We start from the raw sequence: 23,303 nt of genomic DNA on the forward strand, positions 1-23,303 counted from the left end.
TATCATAATATCAGGTGGTAGAAGGTGTTTATATCATAATATCAGGTGGTAGAAGGTGTTTATATCATAATATCAGGTGATAGAAGATGTTTATATCATAATATCAGGTGATAGAAGGTGTTTATATCATAATATCAGGTGATAGAACATATGTTTATATCATAATATCAGGTGAAAGAAGGTGTTTATATTATAATATCAGGTGATAGAACATATGTTTATATCATAATATCAGGTGATAGAACATATGTTTATATCATAATATCAGGTGAAAGAAGGTGTTTATATTATAATATCAGGTCATAGAACATATGTTTATATCATAATATCAGGTGATAGAAGGTGTTTATATCATAATATCAGGTGATAGAAGGTGTTTATATCATAATATCAGGTGATAGAACATATGTTTATATCATAATATCAGGTGATAGAAGGTGTTTATATCATAATATCAGGTGATAGAAGGTGTTTATATCATAATATCAGGTGGTAGAACATATGTTCATATCATAATATCAGGTGATAAAAGGAGTTTATATCATAACATCAGGTGATAGAAGGTGTTTATATCATAATATCAGGTGATAGAAGGTGTTTATATCATAATATCAGGTGATAGAAGGTGTTTATATCATAATATCAGGTGATAAGAGATATGTTTTTTTTTCTGTAATAAATCTACAGAACCAAATTTTTCTGTTTTATGTCAAAATATAGCGTTTATTGTCATATAGTTCTGCAGATCTGTAAAATTAATCTTCAGTTTTTGAAGACTTTCTAGGATTAAGAGTAAATGAGCCCTAGTTATCAAGTCTGCCACACCACTGGTTCTACTAGTAACAGATATTGTGTAATATTATACAGTGTGACAAGCATAAGTCAGATTGCGCAGATGCCATGCAGACATCGTACACATGATATTATAAAATTGGATTACATCCACAGTATACAACGCCATTTCCCGATGTTTTTACAGGAACCGTTCTCAACTTTCTGGTGTCCAATTTTCTGTGTTACGGATTTCAGTCAATATTTGCTTGATGAAGAATGCAAAATAATTAAGCAATGAAATAACACAGCTGCCAGGTAATTACGTCTCCAAACAATGGTCATATATATTCCCTGATAAAGCAATATTGGGTATCAAGTCGAGTTGAATTTGATCGAGTAGCATAATTTTGTAAAGAAGTTGAAACACTGAAACTGAACGATTAAAAAACTTGATTAGTCAGCTGCCTCAGCACAATACTGGCTAATACAAGACTGTATGAATCTCCTCTGGGATACAAAGCTGAGGGCATTCACACTAATACTGCCTGTATACTGAGGGTTTACACAATATTAGACCGAAAATCACAGTACAAGGTATAGCTGACATTTCTCAGTCTGTATACTGAGCATACACACAATCTCAGCTCCTCAAACACTGTACAACATACAGCTGATATCTAACAGTCTTTAAACTGAGGGTTCACATAATCCCAGTCCCTCAAACACTGTACAATATACAGCTGATATCCCACAGTCTGTATACTGAGGGTAAACACAATCCCAGCCCCTCAAACACTGCACAACATACAGCTGATATCACACAGTCTGTATACTGAGGGTAAACACAATCCCAGCCCCCTCAAACACTGTACAACATACAGCTGATATCTCACAGTCTGTATACTGAGGGTAAACACAATCCCATCCCCTCAAACACTGTACAACATACAGCTGATATCTCACAGTCTGTATACTGAGGGTACACACAATCCCAGCCCCTCAAACACTGTACAACATACAGCTGATATCTCACAGTCTGTATACTGAGGGTACACACAATCCCAGCCCCTCAAACACTGTACAACATACAGCTGATATCTCACAGTCTGTATACTGAGGGTAAACACAATGCCAGTCCCTCAAACACTATAACATATCGCTGATATCTCACAGACTGTATACTGAGGGTAAACACAATCCCAGCCACTCAAACACTGTACAACATACAGCTGATATCTCACAGTCTGTATACTGAGGGTCAACACAATTCCAGCCCCTCAAACACTACAACATACAGCTGATATCTTACAGTCTGTATATTGAGGGTAAACACAATGCCAGTCCCTCAAACACTACAACATATAGCTGATATCTCACAGTCTGTATACAGAGGGTACACACAATCCCAGCCCCTCAAACACTGTACAACATACAGCTGATATCTCACAGTCTGTATACTGAGGGTAAACACAATGCCAGTCCCTCAAACACTACAACATATCGCTGATATCTCACAGTCTGTATACAGACGGTACACACAACCCCAGCCCCTCAAACACTGTACAACATACAGCTGATATCTCACAGTCTGTATACTGAGGGTTAACACAACCCCAGCCCCTCAAACACTGTACAACATACAGCTGATATCTCACAGTCTGTATACTGAGGGTAAACACAATCCCATCCCCTCAAACACTGTACAATATACAGCTAATATCACACAGTCTGTATACTGAGGGTAAACACAATCCCAGCCCCTCAAACACTGTACAACATACAGCTGATATCTCACAGTCTGTATACTGAGGGTAAACACAATCCCATCCCCTCAAACACTGTACAATATACAGCTGATATCTCACAGTCTGTATACTGAGGGTAAACACAATCCCAGCCCCTCAAACACTGTACAACATACAGCTGATATCTCACAGTCTGTATACTGAAGGTACACACAATCCCAGCCCCTCAAACACTGTACAACATACAGCTGATATCTCAGTCTGTATACTGAGGGTAAACACAATCCCAGCCCCTCAAACACTGTACAACATACAGCTGATATCTCACAGTCTGTATACAGAGGGTACACACACTCCCAGCCCCTCAAACACTGTACAACATACAGCTGATGTCTCACAGTCTGTATACTGAGGGTTAACACAATGACACCCCCTCAAACACTGTACAACATACAGCTGATGTCTCACAGTCTGTATACTGAGGGTTAACACAATGACACCCCCTCAAACACTGTACAACATACAGCTAATATTTGTATTTCAGACTCTAATTCACAGTCAACTTCTAGCTGCCAATTCAGCAGATTTATAATGTAGTTCAAATTTTTAGCTAGAAATTTTACCTGTACATTTTGCACAGGGTCTTAAAATAATCATTAACAGAACGTCACTGAAACACAGAATCCTTAATACAAGCCCACAATGGTAGTGATTGGAAAATTAGGAGATAAAAAATTCAGGATAATTACAAGACTATCACCCTTGCAACATTTTGCAAGATCTATTCAAATTTCACACCAGAAATTTGTCCACACAAATTGGATGTTCAGCTTCTTTCAAATCTGTCCCAGCACTACACAATCATTTTATTCTCCGGAATAAAACAACCGTAATTCCATCGAAGGTGAGGCCTCCACAGCTAGATCACGAATCCATAAATCTTTGTCAAAATTCCATCATTTACGCTCCTTACGAAATTCATTTATCCAGAAACGGGAAAAAAAATCCTGATACACTATACTCACCTTGTGCTGAACTTCCACCCACTTACAAGTGTTTCAAACTCGTAGTTTACATTTAACCATCACGTCATATCTTTCACGTTACCACGTTCACATAAAGCCTTGTTTTCGTCACTTGTCACAGGTGCAGTCTACGATTCCGAAACAATCCCAAAGCTTCTCACAGACATAGATTTCAATCTGCGTTGGCTTCAGCGTACGTACAGTGGAAGAAGTGCTTTAGTCAAACAAATGGTCCATGGACCTGATGTGACATGCTTATATGTATAAGTCACTTACACTGCCAAAGCTTCCCACAGACTAAGATTTCAATCTGTGTTGGCTCCAGTGTACGTACACTGGAACACTGCTGTAGTCAAACAAATGGTCCATGGGCCTGATGTGACATGCTTATATGTATTAGTCTTTTACATTGATCCTAAAGTAACACGCTTGCCTATCTTTCAAACTTTGCCACACGTACTGCACACTGAGACACAGCAATTGATTTTTAAATCTCCCAAAGTTAAACTTGGCATATTGCTAGCACAGTACACGACACAAACCTATCCATCCAGCCATAATTCTCACCAATACAGTCTTTTAACAGGCGAAATAGTCACTTTACATTTCCTGTTAAATAAGAATAGTGGGGTAACTTAAAGGACTATTCCATGACATATTGTAGGGACACAAGCCAGCATGGTAGACCAGTCCATTTAGACAGAGACAATATAGTCTGACCCAGACAAAGATGGGACAAGCCGTATACCTTACACTTACCAAGCGGCACCAGTGATAAGTCAGCATGTCTGACAAGCTCAATACGACCAATACCACATAACTTTTCATCTCAGTAACCATCCAAACACATTTACTCCACAAAAAATCCATATTCCATGTTTTCTTTAATTATTCTCTGTACACTTCTCCATCGGCCACTGACGAAACCATGGTAACCAAACTAGGACAGTCTGGTATCTTGATATGTAACTTGAAAACTAGTAACAATAGTTACCAAATTAGGACTCACTCGTTAACAAGAGCTATAACCTAGAGCACAAGTAACCATGGTTACCAAACTAGGTAATTCAGAAACCAGACTTGTCTAACCCTAACACAAGTAACCATGGTTACCAGGTCTTAACTAAAACACATGTGTTAAAACAACTAAAAAATAACTGCAAACAGCAACTAATAATTATAACATAATTATGTCAAAGTTACAGTAATTAAAACATGTCACCATAGTTACAACTCTAGGTATGTAGTTATGGTAACTAATACATGTTACCATAGTTAAAACTCTAGGTCTGTAGTTATGGTAACTAATACATGTGACCATAGTTACAACTCTAGGTATGTAGTTATGGTAAATAATACATGTTACCACAGTTACAACTCTAGGTCTGTAGTTATGGTAACTAATAGATGTCACCATAGTTACAACTCTAGATATGTAGTTATGGTAACTAATACATGTTACCACAGTTACAACTCTAGGTCTGTAGTTATGGTAACTAATACATGTCACCATAGTTACAAATCTAGGTCTGTAGTTATGGTAAATAATACATGTCACCATAGTTACAAATCTAGGTCTGTAGTTATGGTAAATAATACATGTAACCATGGTAACTAGGTCTGTAGTTATGGTAAATAATACATGTCACCATAGTTACAAATCTAGGTCTGTAGTTATGGTAAATAATACATGTCACATAGTTACATATGGTAAATAATACATGTCACCATAGTTACAAATCTAGGTCTGTAGTTATGGTAAATAATACATGTCACCATAGTTACAAATCTAGGTCTGTAGTTATGGTAAATAATACATGTCACCATAGTTACAAATCTAGGTCTGTAGTTATGGTAAATAATACATGTCACCATAGTTACAAATCTAGGTCTGTAGTTATGGTAAATAATACATGTCACCATAGTTACCACTCTAGGTCTGTAGTTATGGTAAATAATACATGTTACCATAGTTACAACTCTAGGTCTGTAGTTATGGTAACTAATACATGTCACCATAGTTACAACTCTAAGTCTGTAGTTATGGTAACTAATACATGTCACCATAGTTACAACTCTAGGTCTGTAGTTGTGGTAACTAATACATGTCACCATAGTTACCACTCTAGGTCTGTAGTTATGGTAACTAATACATGTCACCATAGTTACCACTCTAGGTCTGTAGTTATGGTAAATAATACATATTGCCATAGCTACTTTAGGTCTGTAGTTATGGTAACTAATACATGTCACCATAGTTACAACTCTAGGTATGTAGTTATGGTAAATAATACATGTCACCATAGTTACAACTCTAGGTCTGTAGTTGTGGTAACTAATACATGTCACCATAGTTACCACTCTAGGTCTGTAGTTATGGTAACTAATACATGTCACCATAGTTACCACTCTAGGTCTGTAGTTATGGTAAATAATACATATTGCCATAGCTACTTTAGGTCTGTAGTTATGGTAACTAATACATGTCACCATGGTTACATAAATAAGTCCTATTTATTCATGAAATCAAGTTTCCATGAAACAATTTGGTCTTAAAAAGCTAGAAAATTTGAGTCATTCTATTTCACAGTATTTTGATCCGTAGTTCGGGTGACATGGAACATATACTATCACAATATCTTTACAAAGCCAGTGCAGACATAGTAATAGATAGGAACTATAGTCATGTTAATGTAACAGAAATGAAATACATACACAATATTTTTAAAATCATATAAAATCAAAATACAATATCATAAAATCCGAACGAAAAAACAGAAGGAAATTTCAGAGAAAAACCAGTAAATCTAACACAATGTATTGATAAGTACTTACTACAGGAGATGAAGGTGTCACCTAGTGTTCCAACGCAGCGTTAATAGAAAGTAGTATGTTAGATACTGTAGGTATAGCTAGTATTCACCACACACAGTGCTACATAACACCATCCCTTTCTTATATAAGGCTGTTAATATTCTTTCAAACAGAAATAATACCCTGCGAATAACATACAATCTCCCAATACTTCTAATGTAAGCTCTCGGTAATACTTGTTTCTTATCAGTTTCCTCGTGTATCCTAATTATTTTTTCTGGCAGCACTTGTCTTAATATTGGATGCAAATTCATTATGCATTTAATACTTTCTATAGACCAAAGAGATGAGGTGATAAGATTGTGTCTCTACTCCTTACAGATGGACAGACAAGATGTGACCAGACAGATTTACAGACAACATTAAGCCTATAGACCTAACAAATGGACACACAAGACTGCTGAAACAGAACAGACAGATGGACAGACAAGACTGTTTATAGGCCAGGAAGGTGGATGAACAAGATTGTGTCTGTAGACCAGCAATGGACAGAAAAGATTGTGGTAATAGAACAGACAGAGGAACAGACAAGAGAGTTGATAGGCCAGGAAGATGGATGAACAATATTGTGTCTATAGACCAGCAATGGACAGAAAAGACTGTGGTAATAGAACAGACAAATGGACAGACAAGAGAGTTGATAGGCAAGGAAGAAGGAGAGACAAGGTTGTGTCTATAGACCAGACAGACAGACCAGACTGTAATTATAGAACAGACATGTGGACTTAAATGATGATGTCTACAGATCCAGGAACCTAAATATGAAATTTAAGAAAGATCTACCCAATACTCCTCAAGAAAGAAACTATAATGAATTTTTATGGTCAATATCCAAGATGGCCATCGGGTCTGGGACATCAAATAGGAAAACAATGATTAGTGACTCCTAGTCTGGGACATCACACAAGGACAACAGGACAGCAACAAATATACTGACATCTGATCTGGGACATCACAGCAGCATAACAATGATTATACTGACCCCTGATCTGGGACATCGCATCTGCGAACAAGGATTATACTGACCCCTGATCTAGGACATCGTACCAGGATAACAATGACTAAACTGACCCCTGATCTGGGACATCGTACCTGGATGACAATGATATACTGACCCCTGATCTAGGACATCGTACCAGAACGACAAGGACTATACTGACCCCTGATCTGGGACATCGTACCAGGACGACAATGATATACTGACCCCTGATCCAGGACATCATATCTGGATGACAATGATATACTGACCCCTGATCTGAGATATCATACCAGGTTGACAAAGACTATACTGACCTCAGATCTAGGACATCGTACCAGGACGACAATGATATACTGACCCCTAATCTGGGACATCGTACCAGGACGACAATGATTATACTGACCCCTGATCTGGGACATCGTACCAGGACGACAATGACTAAACTGACCCATGATCTGGGACATCGTACCAGGACGACAATGATATACTGACCCCAGATCTAGGACATTGTACCAGGACGACAATGATATACTGACCCCTGATCTGAGATATCATACCAGGTTGACAAAGACTATACTGACCTCAGATCTAGGACATCGTACCAGGACGACAATGATATACTGACCCCTAATCTGGGACATCGTACCAGGACGACAATGATTATACTGACCCCTAATCTGGGACATCACAGCAGGACGACAATGATATACTGACCCCTAACCTCGGACATTGTACCAGAATGACAATGACTATACTGACCCCTGATCATGGATATTCCATCAAGACAACAATAATTATACTTAAATCTGATCTAGGACTTCACGACAGGACAAGGATTATACTGACAACTAGTCTGAAACATTCACACATTAATACAAATGATTATACTCACCCCTGGTCTGGGAAGGGATAGATACACGGGCTTGTCCATGCGACCTTGACATACATCATTGACCTCTTTAACAAGAACAGACAGGTCATTAATCTGAGACTCCCAAGCATCAGAAAATGTGTCAAGGTTTTCTCTAGCTATTTTACTATTAGGATACTGACTTAGGGTTTTTGCTGCCATCATTGTCTGGAAAGAAAAACAGAAATTAAAGTTAGAAACATATTTAACCTTAATCGCTACAAAATTCCAACAATTCATGTCTCTACTTTATGATCTATGCAATATTCCAACAATTCATGTCTCTACTTTATGATATATGCAATATTCCAACAATTCATGTCTTGTCTTTATGATCTACACAATATTCCAACAATTCATGTCTAGTCTTTATGTTCTACACAATATTCCAACAATTCAGGTCTCTACTTTATGATCTACACAATATTCCAACAATTCATGTCTCTAGTCTTTATGATCTATACAATATTCCAACAATTCATGTCTCTACTTTATGATCTATACAATATTCCAACAATTCATGTCTAGTCTTTATGATCTATACACTATTCCAACAATTCATGTCTCTACTTTATGATCTATGCAATATTCCAACAATTCATGTCTCTAGTCTTTATGATCTACACAATATTCCAACAATTCATGTCTCTACTTTATGATCTATACGAAATTCCATCAATTCATGTCTTGTCTTTATGATCTATACACTATTCCAACAATTCATGTCTCTACTTTATGATCTATGCAATATTCCAACAATTCATGTCTCTAGTCTTTATGATCTACACAATATTCCAACAATTCATGTCTCTACTTTATGATCTATGCAATATTCCAACAATTCATGTCTTGTCTTTATGATCTATACAATATTCCAACAATTCATGTCTCGTCTTTATGATCTATACAATATTCCAATAATTCATGTCTCTACTTTATGATCTATACAATATTCCAACAATTCATGTCTAGTCTTTATGACCTACACAATATTCCAACAATTCATGTCTAGTCTTTATGTTCTACACAATATTCCAACAATTCAGGTCTCTACTTTATGATCTAGACAAAATTCCAACAATTCATGTCTCTACTTTATGATCTATACAATATTCCAACAATTCATGTCTCGTCTTTATGATCTACACAATATTCCAACAATTCATGTCTCTACTTTATGATCTATACAATATTCCAACAATTCATGTCTCTACTTTATGATCTATACAATATTCCAACAATTCATGTCTCTACTTTATGATCTATACAACATTCCAACAATTCATGTCTCGTCTTTATGATCTATACAATATTCCAACAATTCATGTCTAGTCTTTATGATCTATACTCTATGTCTTGTCTTTATGATCTACACAATATTCCAACAATTCATGTCTCTACTTTATGATCGATACAATATTCCAACAATTCATGTCTCTACTTTATGATCTATACAATATTCCAACAATTCATGTCTAGTCTTTATGATCTATACAATATTCCAACAATTCATGTCTAGTCTTTATGATCTATACAATATTCCAACAATTCATGTCTAGTCTTTATGATCTATACAATATTCCAACAATTCATGTCTCGTCTTTATGATCTATACAATATTCCAACAATTCATGTCTAGTCTTTATGATCTATACAATATTCCAACAATTCATGTCTCTAGTCTTTATGATCTATACAATATTCCAACAATTCATGTCTAGTCTTTATGATCTATACAATATTCCAACAATTCATGTCTCTACTTTATGATCTACACAATATTCCAACAATTCATGTCTCTAGTCTTTATGATCTATACAATATTCCAACAATTCATGTCTAGTCTTTATGATCTATACAATATTCCAACAATTCATGTCTCTACTTTATGATCTATACAATATTCCAACAATTCATGTCTAGTCTTTATGATCTATACAATATTCCAACAATTCATGTCTCTACTTTATGATCTACACAATATTCCAACAATTCATGTCTCTAGTCTTTATGATCTATACAATATTCCAACAATTCATGTCTAGTCTTTATGATCTATACAATATTCCAACAATTCATGTCTCTACTTTATGATCTACACAATATTCCAACAATTCATGTCTCTACTTTATGATCTATACGAAATTCCATCAATTCATGTCTTGTCTTTATGATCTACACAATATTCCAACAATTCATGTCTCTACTTTATGATCGATACAATATTCCAACAATTCATGTCTAGTCTTTATGATCTACACAATATTCCAACAATTCATGTCTAGTCTTTATGATCTATACAATATTCCAACAATTCATGTCTAGTCTTTATGATCTACACAATATTCCAACAATTCATGTCTAGTCTTTATGATCTATACAATATTCCAACAATTCATGCCTTGTCTTTATTATCTATACAATATTCCAACAATTCATGTCTAGTCTTTATGATCTATACAATATTCCAACAATTCATGTCTCTACTTTATGATCTACACAATATTCCAACAATTCATGCCTTGTCTTTATGATCTACACAATATTCCAACAATTCATGTCTAGTCTTTATGATCTATACAATATTCCAACAATTCATGTCTCGTCTTTATGATCTATACAATATTCCAACAATTCATGTCTCGTCTTTATGATCTATACAATATTCCAACAATTCATGTCTCTAGTCTTTATGATCTATACAATATTCCAACAATTCATGTCTCGTCTTTATGATCTATACAATATTCCAACAATTCATGTCTTGTCTTTATGATCTATACACTATTCCAACAATTCATGTCTAGTCTTTATGATCTATACAATATTCCAACAATTCATGTCTCTACTTTATGATCTATACAATATTCCAACAATTCATGTCTCGTCTTTATGATCTACACAATATTCCAACAATTCATGTCTCTATTTTATGATCTATACAATATTCCAACAATTCATGTCTCGTCTTTATGATCTATACAATATTCCAACAATTCATGTCTTGTCTTTATGATCTATACACTATTCCAACAATTCATGTCTAGTCTTTATGATCTATACAATATTCCAACAATTCATGTCTCTACTTTATGATCTATACAATATTCCAACAATTCATGTCTCGTCTTTATGATCTACACAATATTCCAACAATTCATGTCTCTACTTTATGATCTATACAATATTCCAACAATTCATGTCTCTAGTCTTTATGATCTATACAATATTCCAACAATTCATGTCTCGTCTTTATGATCTATACAATATTCCAACAATTCATGTCTAGTCTTTATGATCTACACAATATTCCAACAATTCAGGTCTCTACTTTATGATCTATACAATATTCCAACAATTCATGTCTCTACTTTATGATCTATACAATATTCCAACAATTCATGTCTAGTCTTTATGATCTACACAATATTCCAACAATTCATGTCTCTACTTTATGATCTATACAATATTCCAACAATTCATGTCTCTATTTTATGATCTATACAATATTCCAACAATTCATGTCTAGTCTTTATGATCTATACAATATTCCAACAATTCATGTCTAGTCTTTATGATCTATACAATATTCCAACAATTCATGTCTCTACTTTATGATCTATACAATATTCCAACAATTCATGTCTCTACTTTTTGATCTATACAATATTCCAACAATTCATGTCTCTACTTTATGATCGATACAATATTCCAACAATTCATGTCTCTACTTTATGATCTATACAATATTCCAACAATTCATGTCTCGTCTTTATGATCTATACAATATTCCAACAATTCATGTCTAGTCTTTATGATCTACACAATATTCCAACAATTCAGGTCTCTACTTTATGATCTATACAATATTCCAACAATTCATGTCTCTACTTTATGATCTATACAATATTCCAACAATTCATGTCTAGTCTTTATGATCTACACAATATTCCAACAATTCATGTCTCTACTTTATGATCTATACAATATTCCAACAATTCATGTCTCTATTTTATGATCTATACAATATTCCAACAATTCATGTCTAGTCTTTATGATCTATACAATATTCCAACAATTCATGTCTAGTCTTTATGATCTATACAATATTCCAATAATTCATGTCTCGTCTTTATGATCTATACAATATTCCAACAATTCATGTCTAGTCTTTATGATCTACACAATATTCCAACAATTCATGTCTCTAATTTATGATCTATACAATATTCCAACAATTCATGTCTCTAGTCTTTATGATCTATACAATATTCCAACAATTCATGTCTTGTCTTTATGATCTATACAATATTCCAACAATTCATGTCTAGTCTTTATGATCTACACAATATTCCAACAATTCATGTCTTGTCTTTATGATCTATACACTATTCCAACAATTCATGTCTAGTCTTTATGATCTATACAATATTCCAACAATTCATGTCTCTACTTTATGATCTATACAATATTCCAACAATTCATGTCTCGTCTTTATGATCTACACAATATTCCAACAATTCAGGTCTCTACTTTATGATCTATACAATATTCCAACAATTCATGTCTCTAGTCTTTATGATCTATACAATATTCCAACAATTCATGTCTCGTCTTTATGATCTATACAATATTCCAACAATTCATGTCTCTAGTCTTTATGATCTATACAATATTCCAACAATTCATGTCTAGTCTTTATGATCTATACAATATTCCAACAATTCATGTCTCTAGTCTTTATGATCTATACAATATTCCAACAATTCATGTCTAGTCTTTATGATCTATACAATATTCCAACAATTCATGTCTCTAGTCTTTATGATCTATACAATATTCCAACAATTCATGTCTAGTCTTTATGACCTACACAATATTCCAACAATTCATGTCTAGTCTTTATGATCTATACAATATTCCAACAATTCATGTCTCTACTTTATGATCTATACAATATTCCAACAATTCATGTCTCTAGTCTTTATGATCTACACAATATTCCAACAATTCATGTCTAGTCTTTATGATCTACACAATATTCCAACAATTCATGTCTAGTCTTTATGATCTACACAATACTCCAAACAATTCATGCCTTGTCTTTATTATCTATACAATATTCCAACAACTCATGTCTCTACTTTATGATCTATACAATATTCCAACAATTCATGTCTTGTCTTTATGATCTATACAATATTCCAACAATTCATGCCTTGTCTTTATGATCTATACAACATTCCTACAATTCATGTCTCTACTTTATGATCTATACAATATTCCAACAATTCATGTCTCTACTTTATGATCTATACAATAATCCAACAATTCATGTCTCTACTTTATGATCTATACAATATTCCAACAATTCATGTCTCGTCTTTATGATCTATACAATATTCCAACAATTCATGTCTCTATTTTATTATCTATACAATATTCCAACAATTCATGTCTCGTCTTTATGATCTATACAATATTCCAACAATTCATGTCTAGTCTTTATGATCTATACAATATTCCAACAATTCATGTCTAGTCTTTATGATCTATATAACATTCCAACAATTCATGTCTCTAGTATTTATGATCTATACAATATTCCAACAATTCATGTCTAGTCTTTATGATCTATACAATATTCCAACAATTCATGTCTTGTCTTTATGATCTATACAATATTCCAACAATTCATGCCTTGTCTTTATTATCTATACAATATTCCAACAATTTATGTCTAGTCTTTATGATCTATACAATATTCCAACAATTTATGTCTAGTCTTTATGATCTATACAATATTCCAACAATTCATGTCTAGTCTTTATGATCTATACAATATTCCAACAATTCATGCCTTGTCTTTATTATCTATACAATATTCCAACAATTTATGTCTAGTCTTTATGATCTATACAATATTCCAACAATTCATGTCTAGTCTTTATGATCTATACAATATTCCAACAATTCATGTCTCTAGTCTTTATGATCTATACAATATTCCAACAATTCATGTCTCTAGTCTTTATGATCTATACAATATTTCAACAATTCATGTCTAGTCTTTATGATCTATACAATATTTCAACAATTCATGTCTCTACTTTATGATCTATACAATATTCCAACAATTCATGTCTCTAGTCTTTATGATCTATACAATATTCCAACAATTCATGTCTAGTCTTTATGATCTATACAATATTCCAACAATTCATGTCTTGTCTTTATGATCTATACAATATTCCAACAATTCATGCCTTGTCTTTATTATCTATACAATATTCCAACAATTTATGTCTAGTCTTTATGATCTATACAATATTCCAACAATTCATGTCTCTACTTTATGATCTATACAATATTCCAACAATTCATGTCTCTACTTTATGATCTATACAATATTCCAACAATTCATGCCTTGTCTTTATGATCTATATAACATTCCAACAATTCATGTCTCTAGTCTTTATGATCTATACAATATTCCAACAATTCATGTCTCTACTTTATGATCTATACAATAATCCAACAATTCATGTCTCTACTTTATGATCTATACAATAATCCAACAATTCATGTCTCTACTTTATGATCTATACAATATTCCAACAATTCATGTCTCTAGTCTTTATGATCTATACAATATTCCAACAATTCATGTCTAGTCTTTATGATCTATACAATATTCCAACAATTCATGTCTTGTCTTTATGATCTATACAATATTCCAACAATTCATGCCTTGTCTTTATTATCTATACAATATTCCAACAATTTATGTCTAGTCTTTATGATCTATACAATATTCCAACAATTCATGTCTCTACTTTATGATCTATACAATATTCCAATAATTCATGTCTCGTCTTTATGATCTATACAATATTCCAACAATTCATGTCTCTAGTCTTTATGATCTATACAATATTCCAACAATTCATGTCTCTAGTCTTTATGATCTATATAACATTCCAACAATTCATGTCTTGTCTTTATGATCTATACAATATTCCAACAATTCATGCCTTGTCTTTATTATCTATACAATATTCCAACAATTTATGTCTAGTCTTTATGATCTATACAATATTCCAACAATTCATGTCTCTACTTTATGATCTATACAATATTCCAACAATTCATGTCTCTACTTTATGATCTATACAATATTCCAACAATTCATGCCTTGTCTTTATGATCTATATAACATTCCAACAATTCATGTCTCTAGTCTTTATGATCTATACAATATTCCAACAATTCATGTCTCTACTTTATGATCTATACAATAATCCAACAATTCATGTCTCTACTTTATGATCTATACAATATTCCAACAATTCATGTCTAGTCTTTATGATCTATACAATATTCCAACAATTCATGTCTCTAGTCTTTATGATCTATACAATATTCCAACAATTCATGTCTAGTCTTTATGATCTATACAATATTCCAACAATTCATGTCTTGTCTTTATGATCTATACAATATTCCAACAATTCATGCCTTGTCTTTATTATCTATACAATATTCCAACAATTTATGTCTAGTCTTTATGATCTATACAATATTCCAACAAATTCATGTCTCTACTTTATGATCTATACAATATTCCAACAATTCATGTCTCTAGTCTTTATGATCTATACAATATTCCAACAATTCATGTCTAGTCTTTATGATCTATACAATATTCCAACAATTCATGTCTTGTCTTTATGATCTATACAATATTCCAACAATTCATGCCTTGTCTTTATTATCTATACAATATTCCAACAATTTATGTCTAGTCTTTATGATCTATACAATATTCCAACAATTCATGTCTCTACTTTATGATCTATACAATATTCCAACAATTCATGTCTCTACTTTATGATCTATACAATATTCCAACAATTCATGCCTTGTCTTTATGATCTATATAACATTCCAACAATTCATGTCTCTACTTTATGATCTATACAATATTCCAATAATTCATGTCTCGTCTTTATGATCTATACAATATTCCAACAATTCATGTCTCTATTTTATGATCTATACAATATTCCAACAATTCATGTCTCGTCTTTATGATCTATACAATATTCCAACAATTCATGTCTAGTCTTTATGATCTATACAATATTCCAACAATTCATGTCTCTACTTTTTGATCTATACAATATTCCAACAATTCATGTCTCTAGTCTTTATGATCTATACAATATTCCAATAATTCATGTCTCGTCTTTATGATCTATACAATTTTCCAATAATTCATGTCTCGTCTTTATGATCTATACAATATTCCAACAATTCATGTCTCTATTTTATGATCTATACAATATTCCAACAATTCATGTCTCGTCTTTATGATCTATACAATATTCCAACAATTCATGTCTCTAGTCTTTATGATCTATACAATATTCCAACAATTCATGTCTAGTCTTTATTATCTATACAATATTCCAACAATTCATGTCTCTAGTCTTTATGATCTATACAATATTCCAATAATTCATGTCTCGTCTTTATGATCTATACAATATTCCAATAATTCATGTCTCGTCTTTATGATCTATACAATATTCCAATAATTCATGTCTCGTCTTTATGATCTATACAATATTCCAACAATTCATGTCTCTAGTCTTTATGATCTATACAATATTCCAACAATTCATGTCTAGTCTTTATTATCTATACAATATTCCAACAATTCATGTCTCTAGTCTTTATGATCTATACAATATTCCAATAATTCATGTCTCGTCTTTATGATCTATACAATATTCCAATAATTCATGTCTCGTCTTTATGATCTATACAATATTCCAACAATTCATGTCTCTACTTTATGATCTATACAATATTCCAATAATTCATGTCTCGTCTTTATGATCTATACAATATTCCAACAATTCATGTCTCTATTTTATGATCTATACAATATTCCAACAATTCATGTCTCGTCTTTATGATCTATACAATATTCCAACAATTCATGTCTCTAGTCTTTATGATCTATACAATATTCCAATAATTCATGTCTCGTCTTTATGATCTATACAATATTCCAACAATTCATGTCTTGTCTTTATGATCTATACAATATTCCAACAATTCATGTCTCTACTTTATGATCTATACAATATTCCAACAATTCATGTCTCTAGTCTTTATGATCTATACAATATTCCAACAATTCATGTCTAGTCTTTATGATCTATACAATATTCCAACAATTCATGTCTTGTCTTTATGATCTATACAATATTCCAACAATTCATGCCTTGTCTTTATTATCTATACAATATTCCAACAATTTATGTCTAGTCTTTATGATCTATACAATATTCCAACAAATTCATGTCTCTACTTTATGATCTATACAATATTCCAACAATTCATGTCTAGTCTTTATGATCTATATAACATTCCAACAATTCATGTCTCTACTTTATGATCTATACAATATTCCAATAATTCATGTCTCGTCTTTATGATCTATACAATATTCCAACAATTCATGTCTCTATTTTATGATCTATACAATATTCCAACAATTCATGTCTCGTCTTTATGATCTATACAATATTCCAACAATTCATGTCTCTAGTCTTTATGATCTATACAATATTCCAACAATTCATGTCTAGTCTTTATTATCTATACAATATTCCAACAATTCATGTCTCTAGTCTTTATGATCTATACAATATTCCAACAATTCATGTCTAGTCTTTATGATCTACACAATATTCCAACAATTCATGTCTCTAGTCTTTATGATCTATACAATATTCCAACAATTCATGCCTTGTCTTTATGATCTATACAATATTCCAACAATTCATGTCTCTACTTTATGATCTATACAATATTCCAACAATTCATGTCTCTACTTTATGATCTATACAATATTCCAACAATTCATGTCTCGTCTTTATGATCTATACAATATTCCAACAATTCATGTCTCTAGTCTTTATGATCTATACAATATTCCAACAATTCATGTCTAGTCTTTATGATCTATACAATATTCCAACAATTCATGTCTCTACTTTATGATCTATACAATATTCCAACAATTCATGTCTCTACTTTATGATCTACACAATATTCCAACAATTCATGCCTTGTCTTTATGATCTATACAATATTCCAACAATTCATGTCTCTAGTCTTTATGATCTATACAATATTCCAACAATTCATGTCTAGTCTTTATGATCTATACAATATTCCAACAATTCATGTCTCTAGTCTTTATGATCTATACAATATTCCAACAATTCATGTCTCTAGTCTTTATGATCTATACAATATTCCAACAATTCATGTCTAGTCTTTATGATCTATACAATATTCCAACAATTCATGTCTCTAGTCTTTATGATCTATACAATATTCCAACAATTCATGTCTAGTCTTTATGATCTATACAATATTCCAACAATTCATGTCTAGTCTTTATGATCTAACAATATTCCAACAATTCATGTCTAGTCTTTATGATCTATACAATATTCCAACAATTCATGTCTCTAGTCTTTATGATCTATACAATATTCCAACAATTCATGTCTCTAGTCTTTATGATCTATACAATATTCCAACAATTCATGTCTAGTCTTTATGATCTATACAATATTCCAACAATTCATGTCTAGTCTTTATGATCTATACAATATTCCAACAATTCATGTCTCTAGTCTTTATGATCTATACAATATTCCAACAATTCATGTCTCTAGTCTTTATGATCTATACAATATTCCAACAATTCATGTCTCTAGTCTTTATGATCTATACAATATTCCAACAATTCATGTCTAGTCTTTATGATCTATACAATATTCCAACAATTCATGTCTCTAGTCTTTATGATCTATACAATATTCCAACAATTCATGTCTCTAGTCTTTATGATCTATACAATATTCCAACAATTCATGTCTAGTCTTTATGATCTATACAATATTCCAACAATTCATGTCTCTAGTCTTTATGATCTATACAATATTCCAACAATTCATGTCTCTAGTCTTTATGATCTATACAATATTCCAACAATTCATGTCTCTACTTTATGATCTATACAATATTCCAACAATTCATGTCTAGTCTTTATGACCTACACAATATTCCAACAATTCATGTCTCGTCTTTATGTTCTACACAATATTCCAACAATTCATGTCTAGTCTTTATGTTCTACACAATATTCCAACAATTCAGGTCTCTACTTTATGATCTACACAATATTCCAACAATTCATGTCTCGTCTTTATGATCTATACAATATTCCAACAATTTATGTCTTGTCTTTATGATCTATACAATATTCCAACAATTCATGTCTCTACTTTATGATCTATACAATATTCCAACAATTCATGTCTCTACTTTATGATCTTTACACTATTCCAACAATTCATGTCTCTACTTTATGATCTACACAATATTCCAACAATTCAGGTCTCTACTTTATGATCTATACACTATTCCAACAATTCATGTCTAGTCTTTATGATCTATACAATATTCCAACAATTCAGGTCTCTAGTCTTTATGATCTATACAATATTCCAACAATTCATGTCTCTATTTTATTATCTATACAATATTCCAACAATTCATGTCTCTAGTCTTTATGATCTATACAATATTCCAACAATTCATGTCTAGTCTTTATGATCTATACAATATTCCAACAATTCATGTCTCTACTTTATGATCTATACAATATTCCAACAATTCATGTCTCTAGTCTTTATGATCTATACAATATTCCAACAATTCAGGTCTAGTCTTCATGATCTATACAATATTCCAACAATTCATGTCTCTACTTTATGATCTATACAATATTCCAACAATTCATGTCTCGATTTTATGATCTACACAATATTCCCACAGTTCATATGAAGTATCCTGACATTATACTTCTGCAATCAGACTTCAAGCAAAACAGCTGATGATGACAAATGAATGAGAGTCTGCAAATATTACTAGACCTGTATTCTAGTCATTTAAATCATTACTTTCTTTTAAGCAGGTACTAATTTAAACAGCTGGGTAGACTGTAACTCCCAGCACTATCTTGTTACTAGAAAAACTGCCAATGGTCAACAATGACTAACTGTCATTCAGATTTACGAAGCTCGACGTCTTACAACAAATGTTGTCTACCAGTACAATACGTGTCCCAGTTTGAAGAGGGGTTAGTATGTGTTTACAAAAAAGACTTGTGAGTACATACCAGTGGTCCAATTGTCCTAATAATAGAGTCATTATGATCGGCAGCAATAACAAGAGGCTCTGTAGTGGCGATGTGTCGGAACAGCTTACATACCTATAATACAACAACATAAAATAGTTAAGAATTTTAGTATTCTGACAAAAAAATTTTTTTGTCCATTTCAGAAATTTTTCTAGCCAAAGACCATTGTTTATTTCTTATTTTAAATTGAATTTTTTTTCGCTGTATTGGTAAGTAAATCCTATTTCCATTATTGAAAATGAGAAATTTTCTCGGTATACTGTTTTCAGTAGCCAGTTTACGTCACCAGAATATCCATTTATTTTCAAAGTATTTTGTAAGTTACTGTGTCCAAATATACCAATTGCTGACATCTCACCTCCTCCAGTTGCTCCATATGCTCTTCAAACTTGACTGTAAGTTCCTCCACTCTCTCCGCCTCTCCAGCGATTCCTGCCCCCTTTAGACATTTTAGAAGCTCATGATCCTCGTTGGTCTTGAACAGCTCTGATGCCTGCTCCATTGCAGTATCCTGAAGCTAAACAAGTAATTATATTATGTTTACATATCCTTACCATAACAATACCTCAACACAGTCATCATTAAAAATCAGGGTCTAGGGTTGGTAGCAACAGCTATTTCCAAAATACTGTGACAATAGGCTGAACCCGTAACTTTCTTACGTCTAGCCTGGCTTATAGCGACGGTATATGCATGCATGACCCTGTTTTGAAAGATGGCGGTATTGTTTATAGCATACGACTGCCAGTAAGGGTTACTACTAAATTATTGGAATATTTCCACCAATCAGAATCTAGGATTGGAAGTGACAGTTAGTGACAATAGGAGTGACAATATGCTGAAACTATAACTATGTTGCATAATTACTGTGTTATCAAACTATCTATGTACAGAAATATGACCTGAACGCTGTTTTAGGGTAAAACTTATCTGTGAACAAGTTATGTACAGAAATATGATCTGAACACTGTTTAGGGTAAAACTTATCTGTGAACAAGTTATGTACAGAAATATGATCTGAACACTGTTTTAGGGTAAAACTTATCTGTGAACAAGTTATGTACAGAAATATGATCTGAACACTGTTTAGGGTAAAACTTATCTGTGAACAAGTTATGTACAGAAATATGATCTGAACAATGTTTAGGGTAAAATTTATCTGTGAACAAGTTATGTACAGAAATATGATCTGAACACTGTTTAAAGTGTACCCTGAGAGTAATTTTATATTTAGATATAATGTTAAGAATGCCGTAAAAATAATAATAATGAAAACCCCGTCAAAATCCGTCGCCCCAGTGTCGAGTTATTAAAGCTCAAAGTTGTCGATTTTCACCTGTCCGCCCAGACCTAATCAGCCGAATCGTCATTTCCGCGGAATCGAGGCTCTTCCACTCGTGACGTCATAAGTTCAACATGACTGACAGTGACAACGACACCGCAACTGAGAGCGATTTGAGCATGAGTTTTGAGGAGTCTGATTATGGTGTGAATGATATGTCTGAAGACGGAATCCAGCCCTACCGATTTGAACTGGAATTACAAGACGATGTATCCAGTGAGGAGGAAAATGACCCTTCGAAAAGTGACGATCGCTTGGGCAACATAGATTGGCACGTACTTCACTGGGTCTCACCAGTAGTCGTGAAAGTAGTCAAACAGTGAATTGTCGTTTCAAAGAAACAAAATAAAATTGGGTGTGGTTTTGGACTAATTTTACTATCTTCAAGTCTCGATCAACAATTTCTGACGTCGGGAAATCGCGTTTGTGCAAGACTATGCATACATTCACGAGGTGTCGGGAATTTTCTTACCGAAGAAGTTTCGTCAGAGGGGAATTTTTCTTTCCAGGGAATTTTCGTAGCACTATGGATATATATACATAGGGTGTCAACAACCAATTATAACACCCTCCGCTGTGTTAATAATAAAAATTTGATGTTTTAGAAGTTTAAACAATTATTTGACTGGTTTTTACCCTAGCACTGGTACGCGTCTGTTGTTAGCCGACAGGCGTGTCGCCTCACAGGTGTCACAATTGTTATTTTTACGATCGCAAAATTAATAACTAAACAACATCGTTTGCTGGAAAATCTAAAAACCAAATACACCTTATACAAACAACATACACACATAACCTATTCTATAAATTCTAATAATTCTATTCTATACTATATAATAGTAGTATGAAAATTCTCGGGGTGAAAATTCCCGTGACCCATTCACGACTAGGACTTCTCCGAGTATTAGGCGTTCACGATTACGAAGAAATAATATTCCTATGACCGCCCAAGTCATAGGCTAGCCTATCAATTTAAAATGTTTAGTTGTAGAATTAATAACAAAATATCAACCTAACAAATATACTTTTATTTAATCAACAATCAGTTTTATTTATCGACGTCATGCATCGACACCCCATCCGTGTTAGTGTTAGGACAACCATACACACCGCTTCCCTCCTCGATAGGAAGCCATTTTAGCAGATTTAAGCGCTAATTCACCGACCCCTCGTTCACTACCTTAGATATTGCGAAGATGTGAAGTACTTTCACGTAAATAAACAAAGAAATTACCACGGAAAATCCCAAAATAGATCACAATCACATGTAGCACAGTAAAGACAATACGGCTGCATCAACAAAAGCGTTGAACTTATGACGTCACAGGTTTGGGTGCCCGAAAACGAGGTCAACGCCTCTCA

The 23,303-nt window shown here is 32.9% G+C and overlaps 1 protein-coding gene across 1 annotated transcript in view; it reads right to left on the reverse strand.

The window, feature by feature from the left end:
* Positions 1 to 23,303, reverse strand: part of LOC132554023 (alpha-catulin-like) — a 74,291-nt gene that overhangs the window by 30,859 nt on the left and 20,129 nt on the right. The window contains exons 9-12 of the mRNA XM_060218320.1: positions 20,958 to 21,116; positions 20,579 to 20,671; positions 8,290 to 8,475; positions 6,380 to 6,400 (exon numbers count right to left, since the gene is read on the reverse strand). Coding sequence (XP_060074303.1) covers positions 6,380 to 6,400; positions 8,290 to 8,475; positions 20,579 to 20,671; positions 20,958 to 21,116 — 459 coding nt within the window. The remainder of the gene's footprint in view (positions 1 to 6,379; positions 6,401 to 8,289; positions 8,476 to 20,578; positions 20,672 to 20,957; positions 21,117 to 23,303) is intronic.

This window comes from Ylistrum balloti, unplaced genomic scaffold (assembly GCF_031769215.1).
Source record: "Ylistrum balloti isolate Yb309-2 unplaced genomic scaffold, AGI_CSIRO_Ybal_v1 Utg370370, whole genome shotgun sequence".
Classification (NCBI taxonomy): domain Eukaryota; kingdom Metazoa; phylum Mollusca; class Bivalvia; order Pectinida; family Pectinidae; genus Ylistrum; species Ylistrum balloti.